This window comes from Mastigoproctus giganteus, chromosome 9, assembly GCF_048544385.1.
Source record: "Mastigoproctus giganteus isolate SK-2022 chromosome 9, ASM4854438v1, whole genome shotgun sequence".
NCBI lineage: Eukaryota > Metazoa > Arthropoda > Arachnida > Uropygi > Thelyphonidae > Mastigoproctus > Mastigoproctus giganteus.
In genome coordinates this window covers 190,005,811-190,020,460 of record NC_143583.1, presented here as the reverse complement: position 1 = coordinate 190,020,460, position 14,650 = coordinate 190,005,811, and the positions used below count along the sequence as shown (strand labels likewise).

The following is a 14,650-nucleotide window of genomic DNA, read 5'->3' as shown; positions in this document are numbered from 1 at the left end:
GTGTGTCAAAAGTAGAAGGGAATCACCAAGAAAGAGAAGAATGATCATATCCAGCTCGGGACCCTGAGTATGCCAAGCCCATATGTGAGCCGCCTAATGCTAACTTTGTAATAAACTTGTAAAACTATTGTAAACTATTAAAACTCAGTATTCGGTCCATTATTGTTTTCTGTATTTATAAATGATATTGATGATGGTAAATCAAGCTTAATGTCCAAGTTTGCAGACGATAAGAAGGTTGGCAGGGTTGTCAAGGACCCTACTGACACTATGCTACTGCAACAGGATGTGGAAAGGTTGAGCAGATGGGCTGAGTGGTGGCAAATGAAGTTTAACATTGACAAATGTATAAAGTCTACGTATGGGAAACAGCAACCCCCAGAGCAACGTATCAACTCTGTGGTACTACACTGACAGTGGTAGAGAACGAAAGGGACCTGGGGGTGGTTGTGCAGGCAGATATGAACTTTTCTGAGCAGTGCAGACGGGCTGCAAGAGTAGCTCATGGTGTATTGTCGATGATATATAGGAATTTTTCTAGCAGGGATATGGAGGTGAATATTCCCTTGTATAAGGCAATGGTCAGGCCACACCTAGAGTACTGTATACACGTCTGGGGGCCTCATTTCAAGAAAGAGGTATAGATGCTGGAACGAGTACAGAGAAGGGCAACAAGGTTAGTGAATGGAACAAAGGGGTGCTCTTACGAAGAAAGGCTTAAGTTTTGCAAATTACAGTGTCTGGAGACTAAGCACCAGCGAGGTGATCTGATAGAGGTGTATAAAGCCTTGAATGGTTTCAGCATGCTCACTGCTGATGGGATTCTTCCTCTTGCTCAGAATAATCACCTGAGAGGGCATAAATTCAAATTGAGGAAATACAGATGTAGGATAGACGTGAGGAAATTTGCCTTTAGCCAGCGGGTGGTTGGTTGGTGGAAGAGACTTCCATCCCTTGTCGTGGAAGTTGATAGCCTAAAGAAGTTTAAGGCTCAACTGGACAGGTATTTTGAACGAACAGAGGGGTGAAGTGGAAGTGGTTATTTTTTATTTATTTTATTTATTATTATTATTATTTTTTTTTTTTTTGGCTGATGCTGCATAAGCTTGCTTTCTTGCATCAAATGCCTCTACTAATGCTAATGCTAACTTTGTAAAATAGTTGTAAAATTTTAAAACTTTGTAATAAACTGGTAAAACAATTGTAAAATATTAAACCACTGTAATATTGAAATAATAAGGGTTACAAAAGATTCTAAAGTAGTTTCACTTAACTTCCGCTCTACGTTCTTGGTAGAACACAATTTTGTTTTCTTTCTCGAAGTAGTTTCTTTCTCCTATGCGACATCTAGCGATTTGTAGAATATTTTTCAAATTCCGGTGTTTGATGTAGTGGATGTTATTGGTATCTGTTTTGTATTCGGAATATCAATTATTAAAATTTGATTTTGAATTGTTTTTGTTTAATTTATAGAGTAAATCAAGATGCAGCCACAGAAACAAAAATCAAAGCTTTCGAAGCATATTTTGATGATGAAGGTAAGTCCTAAAATTTAGCGTATGTGTTTTCTGTCTGACGGTACTTAATAATAGAATAAAAAGCTGCTTTGTATACCAGCATAAAGTTAAGAGTTATGATACCATTAAAGGGGAAAATCTCCTCATGTCATAGAAGAAGTCTGCGCTATACTCCAGAACATGGTGCACCTTCAGCCTGCCATGGTCTTGGGGTGTTTATTTCCCCTCTTCCAGCTGTTTTAAAATAGGAAAACGAGTTCCCGATTTTAAAACAGCGGCAAGGGTGGGATAAACACCCTAACTAACGCTAACCATAGCAGGTTAAGCACGTAAGGTGTAATGATTATTCTTGCTCTCATTCCTGATTATTTTAACATCTCGTCTTCAGCTGTTCACTTTAGAAAGCTTTAAAAATATAGGAAATTTTATAGAAAGGTTTAAAAAAAAAAGTTTGGTCAATGTCGGTTATCTCGAACTCGCTTGATCATATTTAGTACTTATATATGTAAAATTTAATAATTATGTAAGCGAATTATAGTTACTGACTTTTATATGACGGCATATGGGAAAGATACAACCGCTTCTTATGAAATATTAATTTCAATAAAATATGGCTAATAATAATGATAAAGTAATTGTTCATAAGTAAATTAAGTTGAGCAAATTAACCCCAGGGGCTCACATCTGGTGAGTATGGGCTTGGCACACCCAGGGCCCTGAGTTGGATATCCTCATTCTTCTCTTTCTTGTTGATTCCTTTCTACTTCTGACTCTCTCTCTGGGTAACATGGGAATTTTTTTTGGCTGGTGCAGCATAAGCCTCAGGCTTCCTTGCACCATATGGCTAATAATAATAATAAATAAATGTTTTGCTATCTAAGTTTACTCAGCGCTACGTAAGAAAAAGCCTAGATTGTTGGTCACCACTTACAATCAGTGGCATAGCAAGGGGTTGGCGGGGTGGTCTATCTGGGTGCCATCACTTGAAAATAGGAGAAAGAAAGTATTAACTTTAACAAAATAATTTCAACTTTTTTTAAAAAATTTATCTTTCTCTACTTAAATTTATAGTCGTTAGTTGAAATTTCTATTTGACACACTTTAATTAAAGACAGGATACTTTGATTTTTATATTAACTGACTTGCTCTTATATTATTTCTCCCTGAGTGGGGGATTTAAATTTTTGGTATGTTATTTTTAAGGTACATAAAACTGGGGATCAAAACAATATTCAGCCTTTACAAACGCGTTTAGTTTAAGCACTTTTTTTTTTACAAAGTTCATCTTACAAGTCACACCACATTTTTGGTAGTGGTTTTATAAGAAGTATACAGACGAGCCTTTGTATATCAAACTCATTTTACAGATATTTTCCATTTTTTAATGAGCTTCTTTATATAGGGCCCTACATATAAGGACAAAATGAAGCAAAATCAACCCAGCTAATTTCAACAGAGAAAAGCAATGAAAGCAAGAGAAGTTATTCAAGCAGTCTGGATCATTGTTGAAGTATGTTAGACCTTCAACATGTGGTGCAATAGATATTCAGCATGATAAATCAGAAGAGCAAGTACAAGAGTCATCTTCTCAAGAGGATCTAACACAGAAAATTATTCATTCACGAGTAGAGAGAATTTTCTGAAAAGGAGAGGAAATAAACATATTTTTAAAGTATTCTGACGTCAGTTTTTGGCCTGTCCCAGTATCAGATAACTTGAGAATTTATTTTATTAAGAAAGGTAGTGAATATTTTCAAAATAAGGACGGATCTTTTGACACTGTTGAAAGAGCAGGAGAAAAAATTTTAAGAACATGTATGATTTATTTACTGTCATCAGGAAATTTATTTTGTTTTTGCTGTAAACTATTTTCATCGGAGAATGAAGAAATCGAAACATCCAACTTTATCACTGGATTTAAAACTTGGCGGAAATTAAGCCCAAAGGTTTCTGACCAAGAAAATAGTGAACAGTGTTTCTTGTGCTTGGAGAAGTGGAAAACCTTAAGTGCAGGGTTAAAGTTACAACAAACTATTGACCACATTCATCAGACAGTACTGGATAAAGAAATGGAGAGATGTTTTACATTGGCTTTTAAATGTAATCTTATTTCTGGCTCATCAGAATCTTCCTTTTTTTTGTGGACATGATGAATCTATATTTTCAACAAATAAAGGAAATTTTAGAGAAATGGTAGAGTTGCTCTCAAATTATGACTCCATTTTGAAAGAACATAGTTTAAGAATTGGACTTTAATATGATAGGAAAGAACATATTTATCAACAAAGAACCAAAAAAAAACCAAACTATAAGAACAGATAATGACCCTTTATTTGCAGTTCACACAGAGACGAAGTTTAGGAGAATCCGTATCTGGATCTTTGTTGTGTGAACAGGCACTGGATTTTAACAAGAAATTAGGCAGTCCCTCAGATGTTAAAGCCAGTGTGTTTATTTCTAAACTTTTTTTTTTTTTTTTTTTTAGTCTCCAGAACAGTAATTTTGATAAGTTCGAAAATCCAAACAAATCGGAAGACTGAACTACCTGCGGTCCCAATTAGTTTGGATTATCAGCGCTCTAGTGTACATTTTTTTTCCAGTCCAGAGGAATCTCTCCAAAGTCAACAGTGCCCTCATAATTAAACTTAATAGTTCTATACACTCTCTCACCACCTCTCTCAAAATTACTTAGGTATACAAGCCTAAAGTCAAGTAAGGCTTCTAGAGTTGATATCTGTCACTTCTAGGAATCTGACTTGACTTTAGGCTTGAAAGGTTTCTAATAAACAGTCATCTGTTATTTCAGTACTACTAATTTCATACTGCTCAGCTCTTCCTCACTATGAATAGTCTTCGATCCGATGGATTCCACCATCAGCGCACATAACTACAGCAACTTACTGAAGCGATGACATGCAGCAATTAAGGAAAAGCGACGTGGAATGCTCAGCAAAGGCATGCTGTTGCTTCAAAATAATGTGCCACAACCTACACTGCTGTCATAGCCAATGATCTTGCTTGGAAGTTAAGACTTCATATCTTTCCACACGCCTTACTCTTCTGACCTCTTTCTGCAGCTGAAATCATTTTTGTATGGAAAGCATTTATTTAGCAATGCAGAGGCAATTTCTGCAACAAAAGCATGATGTCAAGAACAAAGTGAGGCCTTCTACAAAAATGACATAAGTGCTATTAAAAGATGGGAGAAATGTGTTGCTTTACATGGCAATTACACAGAGAAGGAGTAATATATGTTCCAATTCTAAAACTGTTGGTACATGCAGAACATGGTCATGAGAAAACTACCCTCTCATAATGATCAAAGTGAAGTACCTCTTCATTTCATCAGTAATATCATTGGGGTTAACTAAGACTTTACCACACTCCTTAGCAACTGCTCAGTTTGATTTGTTTTTTTCTTTTTATTCACATAAATGAAAAACTCTTTGACTCTGTTGTTTTTCCTCTTAGTAATTTCTCATGTTTAGCCTTTGTCACCCTTACCTTTTTTTGTTGTACTGTTACAGATAAATTATTAACTCTTGTAGGCCTCAGTATTTTTCATCACTGTAACTCTCTCCTCTCCCATCTTTTTCAGGTCTGTTTGACTGGTCAGCTCTGCATTCATTCATTTTGGCATCCTCCTCATGCTATATTTTCTTATATGTGCATTCCTGGCTTCTGTGAGTATTTCTTCAAAGATGTTTCATAATGCTAATAAACTGAATTTTCATAGTGTGAATACAAGGTAAAAAAAAGTGAATTGGATTAAATTCTTGTGCACTGGGTGTGGTAAACTTTAGACAACCCAGCTGATGTTGCAGATAAATTGAACAGGTACTTTTCATCTGTCTTTACTGCAAAATACCCTTTATGCTGAGAAGAGGCTGAGCAATATGAAATTATTGGTGTCATAATTACAGATGATTGTTTATTAGAAAACTTTTGAGCATAAAGGCAAGTAAGGCTCCTGGAGTTGATGGCATATACCCTGTAGCTCTGAGAGAGAGAGAGTATTGAATCATTGAGGTTAATTATGAGGGCATCTTTAGACTCGGGGAAGATTCCTGTGGACTAGAGAAGTGCCAATACATAAATGCGGTTCTAAGAGTAAAGTTAGTAACTACAGACCAGTTAATCTGACTTCAGTGGTAGGAAAAATCTTAGAGGCAGTGATTGAGTGTAATCCAGAGACATTTAGATAGATATGGCATTCTGAGTAGCATACAACATGGTTTTGTTAAGGGGAAATCATGTTTAACTAACTTAGTAGGCTATTTTGACACAGTCACTCCACGAGCTGGATTTCTACATGGTTTATTTGGATTTTACCAAGGCATTTGACTCAGTCCCTCATGAGAGGTTACTGTATAAGCTGAAACATATTGGGATTACTGAAAAAATTCTAAGATGGATTGCTTCATGGCTTCAGGGCAGAAGGTAGAGAGTTGTGATTAATGGATATTCTTCAGATTGGTGTAAAGTTAGAGTGGGATCCCCCAAGGGTCAGTTCTTGAACAGTTGTTGTTTCTCATTTTCATAAATGACATTGATGAAGGGTTAGAAGGCACGATGTCAAAATTTGCAGATGACATAAAGATTGGCAAAGTCATTAATGATTAGTGCCAAAAAGCGCTCCTTCAGAATGACTTGAACAGACTTCAAAGGTGGTCAGAGAAGTGGCAGCTATTATTTAATGCTGCTAAATGCAAGGTTTTACACTTGAGGAATAGAAACCCAAATAAATTATACATTTCGTGGGACTGAATCAAAAACAGTGGAAGAGGAAAGGGATCTGGGAGTTAAAATATGGTCAGATATGAAGTTTTCTGAACAGCGTAAACTGGCAGCCAGTAAAGCCCATGGTGTCATATCAGTGATTTATCCAACGCTATCCTGTAGAGATGGGGGGAGGTCATAATCCCACCTTATAAGACAATTGTAAGACCACATTTCGAATATTGTGTTCAAGTACGGAGACCTCATCTTTTAAAAGACATCGAGCTTCTTGAAAAGGGGCAAACACAGGCAACTCGAATGGTGAAATTGCCTGAAGGATGACCATATGAGGAAAGACTTTGATTATGTGGGCACCAGATTTTGGCAAGGCTCCTCAGTAGCCAGGTGGGCAGGAGCAGCAGTACGTAGCACATGCTTCTTGATTAGACCGGGGTTCGAGCCTGTGACCACCAAATACGGAGGATGCGGAAAGGTCAGGGAATGATCACCGCATATCCCGGGAGCAATATGGCCTTAGTTGCTAATGCTCCTAAAAACCAAATAACAAACAAACAGAGTTTGGCAACCAGGCACTCGGAGATGACTGGATTGAGGTTTATAAGGCTCTGAGAGGGATCAGCATAATAAATTCAAATTACAGAGCTTGATATTTAGATTAGATTCTAAGAAGTTTTCTTTTAGTCAGCGAGTTGTTGATAGTTGGAAAAAGTTGCCCTTGCAGGTAGTTGAGGCTGACAGTTTGAATAAATTCAAAGGTCTACTGGATTTTTGTAATAATTTGTGTTTTCCTATCTATTCGGTGGTGGTTGTTTTGTTTTTTTTTTTTGCCAGCAGCAAAAAGCCTGTGGCTTCCTTGCACTATATGGTGAATACTATTACTAAATAGTCTTAAGTAATTTCAGTATCACTAATTTCATGCTTCTCAGCTTCACTCACATGGTTCCCCTTCACCACGAAAGGATTTTTCTCTGTAAACATTGAAGTACCTGTTCAATTCATCTACAACATTAGCTTGATTATCTAATTCGTTTTCACATCACTTATACAAGGGTGCATTCTGATTCATTCTTTTCTTGTTTATGTTCACATACGTGAAAAACTTGACCCCTCCCTTTTTTTACTTAGCCAGCGAATTAGCATTAGCAAGGGCACCATGATGCAAGAAAGCAAGCTTATATAGCATTAGCCAAAAAAAAACAAAAAAAAAAAAAAACACACCTTGAATCTGTTGTGCCTTGTGTTGTGCACAGTGAATTGTGCCTTGAATCTGTTTAAGCTATTAACTTCTACAACAACAGATGGAAGTTTGTTCCAGCAATCACCCACCCTCTGGCTAAAGGCAAACTTCCATACATCTATCCTACAACTGTCTTTCCTCAATTTGAATTAATGCCCTCTCAGGTGATTATTCTGAGCAAGAGGAACAATCCCATCAGCATTGAGCATCCTCAAACCATTCAAGGTTTTATACACCTCAATCAGATCGCCTCACAGGTGCCTAGTCTCCAGACACTGTAATTTTCAAAACTTAAGGCTTTCTTCATTAGAGCACCCCTTTGTTCCTTTCATTAATCTTGTTGCCCTTCTCTGTACTCGTTCCAACAGCTCTACATCCTTATTAAAATGAGGCCTCCAGACCTGTATACAGTACTCAAGGTGTGGCCTGACCATTGCCTTATACAAGGAGATAATCACCTCTTTATCCCTGCTAGAAAAATTCCTGTATAACATTGACAAGATACCATGAGCTACTCTTGCAAACTCTCTGCACTGCTCAGAAAACTTCATATCTGCCTGCACAATTACCCCCAGGCCCTTTTCACTCTCTACTACTGTCAGTGTAGTTCCACACAGTTGATACGTTACTCTGCAGTTACTGCTTCCCATATGCAGTACTTTACATTTGTCAATGTTAAACTTCAGTTGCCACCTCTCAGCCCATCTGCTAAACTTTTCAAGATTCTGTTGCAGCAGTGTACTGTCACTAATAACCCTGCCCGATCTTCATGTCGTCTGCAAACTTGGACATTAAGTCTGATATACCATCATCAATATCATTAATGAATACAGTAAACAACAATGGACCCAACGCTGAACTCTGGGGGACTCCACTAATAACATTAGTCCACAAAGAGCAGTGTCCATTGATTACCACTCTGTCTTCTCCCACTCAACCATCCCTTTATCCTAGCAGCATTTTGCCTCCAATGCCACACTGCTCCAATTTGTACAGCAGTCTTCCATGTGCAACAATATCAAAAGCCTTTGTGTGATCAAAATATACGATATCAAAATTATTCTTTGCATCCAGTCTGTGACTACATCATAGTATCCAGTCAAATTGGTCAGACAAGACTTCCCCTTAACAAACCCATTCTGTGTCTGAGCTATATCTGAAGTCTTGTCTAGATAATCCTGCAATGCTTCTTTAATCAGTGTCTCCATTAATTTCCCTGGAACAGAAGTTAAACTAACAGGTCTGTAATTACCTGTCTTCCCCCTTTGATCTTCCTTTGTGGGTTGAGGTCACATTTGCAATTTCCAGTCCATGAGTACCTCCTCTGAGTCCAAGGAAGCTCTCATAATTATGGCTAAGGGTTTGTTTACTTTCTTTGCTGGCTCCTTTAATATAACTGGTTAGATTCCATCTACCCCAGGTGCCTTTCTTTTGTTTATCTTCAATAATTTTTCCTCCACTTTACTCTCAGTTATTACAAGATTATCTAGCTTACTGCCAGAATTAAATACCCCTCTGACATTCCCCATTCCTGAATAACTCCTCATGTGTGAATGTAGATGCAAAATATTCAATTAGTTTGTTAGCTACCTGAGCAGGATCATCAACAGTTGAACCATTGATATCAAGTGGATCAATCTGATACATCCCCTTCCTTCTAGAGTTTACATAAGTAAAGAATTCTTTGTTTTTCTTTGCATCCTTTGCAAAAGATTTCTTCTAATCTGCCTTTGCCTGCCCAGTCTCCTTTGTGACTTGGTTACAGACCAGCTTATATCTATCATAGGCTTCAGTGTCACCTGTTAATTTATATGTATCCCATGCATTTTTCTTCTCTGCCACATGTCTGATTAGTTCATCTGACATTCATTTAGGCCTAAATCTTGAACCATATTTCTTAGTAGGTATGAAAATTCTAGTAGTTTCCAATATTATTTCTTTAAATGCTTCCTATTTCGAATTTTTTTTTTTTTTTTTTTGTTGGTAACATCATCATTTGGTCCCACCTCAGAATTTAAATACTGTCTCAGACCACCGTAGTCACCATTACGAAAACAAAAACCCTTCCCTTTATCCCTGATGGTAGTTACCTCCTTGAGTAAATCCCACTTCAGCACACTATGATTACTGCTACATAATGGTTCCTTTATCTGCAGATTCTTAATGCATGAAGAATCACTACTGATAATCAGATCACGACTATTACTCCCTCTAGTTGCCTCCCAAACATGCTGCTGTAGAAAACAATCATCCAATAAATCCACAAAAGCCTTGCTGATGTGTGTGAGACAAATTCCAATCATTCTCTGGGAAATTAAAATCCCCCATTATAAGACACTGATTTACTGGCCCACTCTATTTCTCTGCACGATTGCTCATTATACTCAACAGATTCATTAGGCCTATAACACACACCTACTCTCATTTTTCCTTTCCCAGTGCTTATGTCACACAGAACACTCAACATTGCATTGTCCACCAACATCAATTGGATACACTTGCTTAGATTTTGTTTCTTAACTAACAACATAACCCCTCCCTTCCTCTCCTGCCTATCCTTTCTGTGCACATTGTACTCCCCAAATTCCAATTCTGCATTGCTTATGTCTGTGTGACACCACGTGTCTGATATCCCAACAATATCCATCTTTGATGTCTTGACTAGCACTTCAAGCTCATCAAATTTATTAACTATACTTCCAGCATTGGTGTACATGCAAGTATACATGCACCTGTTTCTACTCTTAGTTACCCTAACAGCCCATGTTATGAAATGCAGTTGAGCAGCTGCTGCTGCTTCTATTGAAATGCAGTTGAGCAGCTGCTGCTGCTCAACTGCATTTCAATAGAAGCAGTGCAGGAGTCACTTTCACATCTGCCAGTGGCTACTGTTAATCTATTAGTCCGTGTATCTCTCCAAGCTAGCAGTTTTCCGACCCACATAACTCTGTCTCAATAGCATCAGCAAATATTCTTGTACCCTTTCTATTTAAGTATATCCAATCCCTGTAGAAGCAGTCTCTCCTGTTAACAAGAGGAGACCTCCTGTTAATCTGAATTCTCATAATCACCCTTCATTCTTAACCTGTTCTGTTGTACCATTGTGGATGAATTTTTCACTGTTATAGGCTTTAGTACTTTTCATCGATTTGTAACTTTTACATGCTGTTTTTTGCTCTATTATACTGTTATGTTATTCATCCATCTCTGTATCTCCCTCGTGCTATATTTTCCTACTGGTATATGTAAGTGGGATTGATAGTGGGTGTCTGAATCACGGGTCACTCCATTGTGGAGGTGATACAGAAATTGCACTATCCCCATTCAACAGTATCAAGAATGTATTGGGAATACTGCATTTCCTGAATAACATCTCATCGTGGACAACGCTGTGGGTGATGAAAGGTGGTAGATGAACGTGGCAGTTGACATCTGTCTCACATTGTTTCAGCCAATTGGAGAGTGACAGTGGCATAAATCACCACCGACTTCAACAAGGGAGGTGCCAGAAATATCTCCACCAAGACCATTAGGCAATCATTAGCCACAATAGGTTATGGGAGCCGCTGTCCCATTGCCAACACCATGTCACAGGACTCTACGTCTTGACTGGGTGAAATAACATTGGCACTGGACATTGGAGACGAGTCTCCTGATCCAATGAGTCCTTTCCGGTTATTTCGAGTGGACGGGAGAATGGATGTCTGGTGGAAACCGCACGAAGCTATGCACCCGTCATGTCAACGAGGAACTGTTCAGGCAAGTGGATGGTCAGTAATTGCCTGGGGCGTGTTCAACTGGCACATGTGGGACCTCTGGTACGTCAAGACATATCTCTGAATGGTACAGGTTACGTGTTCATCCTTGCAGACCATCTGCATTCCTTCGCAGTCATTGTGCACCCACAGGGCAATGGATTCTTCCTGTAGGACAGTGCACCTCCCCACAGAGCCATGGTGACTAGATCATGGTTCTAAGAGCATTCCGCAGATTTTACCACCATGGAATGGCCTCTCCGTTCAGTCGACATGAACTGTGTGGCGCATCTTTGGGATGCTGTGGAAAAGTCCCTTCGAGCTTTGGATCCTCCACCCAGGAATGCAACGGAATTACAGTGGTGCAGCAAGCATGGATGGAAATACCTGTGGAATTCTCTCGTGAACTAGTGGACTTAATGCCTTGCTGTGTGACTGCCCTTTGGGTGAAAGGTGGACCTACCTGTTACTAGGTAGGTATCCCATTATTTCTGTCTACTCAGTGTATATTCATGGCTTCTGACTATTGCTTTGAAGATATTTCATAATTCTATGGATCTGTCCTTGTGGTAACTGTAGATAAAGAGGCAGCGTAGTTTTAATATCAGAATAGGCAGCATAAGCTCCTATTCTGATATTAAAACACTTCATTTCAGGAAAGGAGACTGAATCCCCCCCCCCCTTATGATATAGCATACTCATTCCAGTCCATAACAATTGTATCATATGAATTCTGCTTATTCTCCAGTTGTATACATGTATATCTTTTAAGCTGAAGAAGAGGCACTTTGTCCTGAAAGCTACTGTATTTTAATGCTCATTGTTTTTTAGGTTTTCTAAATTTTTATTTTATATATTTATTCCATTTTAGTATTTATTTTGTTTATGTAACTGTTTTTTAAAGTTTATTTTAGCTCTGGTTATTACAAGAAACTTTCTGTGTTTTGCTTCCTGACACTCAAAGCCTGTTTTCTAGGATTTAATTGCTCATTCCAGTTTTTGAAACTTGTTCTGAAAATCACTTGCATTAAGAATTATGCAAGACAGTATTCCATTTCATGTATAGCTCTTTTGGCCAGCTGGGTGTCAGCTGATTTGGGTCATGTCTGAATTTGGCAAGCTGTTAGGACATATTTGGTTATTAATATTCAATATTTGCTCCCCCATGAGTCACTGTTTTTCCTCCATTGATGCATTAGGCTTGTAAGTTTCAATGGTGTTGCAAGTTGTATAGCGGCATCTCTGTAGCCAGGTGAGCAGGAGCAGCAGTGCATAGCACACGCTTCTTGATTAGACTGAGGTTCGAGCCCGTGACCACCAAATACGGAGGATGCTGAAAGGTCAAGGAATGACCACCACACGTCCCCGGAGCAATATGGCCTTAGTTGCTAATGCTCCTAAAAACCAAATAACAAACAAAACAAAAACAAACAAGTTGTATAGCTGTTTGATATCGGTAAGGTTACAGCAAAAACAAATTTTTGATCTCTTGGATCCAGATTGTCATTCGTGTCTTAATGATTTCTATTTAATGATGAGTTCAAGTTACCTGTATTTTTGAAGGTCATGTTCACCAACCTTGGAAGATACAGTAGACTCTCAATTTTATGGGATAGATGGTAAAAAACAAATCCCGGATAATCGATTTCCCGGTTAATCCAAAAATACAGAACTCCGACATACATAAGAGATACATTCCAGGACTTCTTACTTCGTTGAGTTTTACGTAACTAGGGAATGACTAATAACATATTACTACTATATTATTATTGATAAATCTGAATTCAGCATGATACTTGATTATTAGTTTAATTTTCTGATCCAAATCGATCTCTTTCCTTTTCTTGATAGATTTACTAGTACCGCTGTCACTTATTCTCTTAGTCAGCACCATGATAACGGTCAAAATGAATTTTCTGTAAAGAACTTCACAGGGTTAAGGTGAAAACTCACTATTATCACCCCGCACGAGCTCACATTTTACTAAAGCACATTTCTGTAGGTCACTACCAAACAACAATAAAAACAATTTTTACTTTCCGTGTTATTGGGCTTTTCTGTTTGTGCATTTAATTATAAACGGTAGTAAACTCGTCTTATTGCATTTGCAAAAATACTGATAACTGCAATTCTGTGGATTTTTACGTTATTATGGTGAAATGTCCCACTCACTGAAATCTTTAGTCATATATAAAAAAAAAAAAAAAACCATAAATAAATTGTAAGAATCTTCTCTTCTTTCCTATTTTTATGCTTATTACTCCGTATCTCACTTGTGCAATTTGTTCATGCCGTGATCATCGTTATTGATTGTTTTTTTTTTTTTTTTTGTTTTAAATTTTACAATTCTAAAAAAAGAAAAAAAAAAAAAGAAAATAAATTTAAGGCTCATCCTAAATAAATTTAAGGCTGAGCCTTAAATTTATTTAGGCTATCAACTTCCACAACAAGGGATGGAAGTCTGTTCCACCAACCAACTACCCTCTGGCTAAAGGCAAATTTCTGCACATCTATCCTACATCTGTCTTTCCTCTATTTGAATTTATGCCCTCTCAGGTGATTATTCTGAGCAACAGGCAGTATCCCATCGGCATTGAGCATGCTCAAACCATTCAAGGCTTTGTACACCTCTATCAGATCACCTCGCCGGTGCTCTAGTCTCCAGACACTATTATTTGCAAAACTTAAGCCTCTCTTCGTAAGAGCAACCCTTCGTTCCGTTCACTAACCTTGTTGCCTTTCTCTTTACTCGTTCCAGCAGCTCTACATCCTTCTTGAAATGAGGCCTCCGGACAAGTTGCGGCCTGACCATTGCCTTATACAAGGGAATAATCACCTCCCTATCCCTGCTAGAAAAATTCCTGTATATCGTTGATAAGACACCATGAGCTACTCTTGCAGCTCGCCTGCACTGCTCAGAGAACTTCATATCTGCCTGCACAATTACCCCCAGGTCCTTTACATTCTCTACCACTGTCAGTGTAGTAACACAAAGTCGACACGTTGCTCTGGGGTTGCTGTTTCCCATATGTAGTACTTTACATTTGTCAATGTTAAACTTCATTTTCCACCTCTCAGCCCATCTGCTCAGCCTTTCCAGATCCTGTTGCAGCAGCATAGCGTCAGTAGCGTGCTTAACAACCTGCCAACCTTTGTATTGTCTGCAAACTTAGACATTAAGCTTGATATACCATCATCTATATCATTTATAAATACAGAAAACAACAATGGACCCAACACTGAACCCTGAGGAACTCCACTAATAACATTAGTCCACGATGAGCAGTGTCTATTAATTACCACTCTCTTTCTTCTGCCACTCAACCATCCCTTTATCCATAGCAACAATTTCCCACCAATGCCACACTGTTCCAATTTGTGCAGCAGTCTTCCATGTGCAA

General features: G+C 38.2%; 1 protein-coding gene across 1 annotated transcript in view; it reads left to right on the top strand.

The window, feature by feature from the left end:
• Nucleotides 1–1,452: 1,452 nt before the first annotated feature.
• Mpp6 (M-phase phosphoprotein 6) overlaps nucleotides 1,453–14,650 on the top strand; it is a 41,288-nt gene continuing 28,090 nt past the window's right edge. Inside the window, exon 1 of the mRNA XM_090381579.1 lies at nucleotides 1,453–1,538. Coding sequence (XP_090237705.1) covers nucleotides 1,485–1,538 — 54 coding nt within the window. The 5' untranslated portion in view covers nucleotides 1,453–1,484. The remainder of the gene's footprint in view (nucleotides 1,539–14,650) is intronic.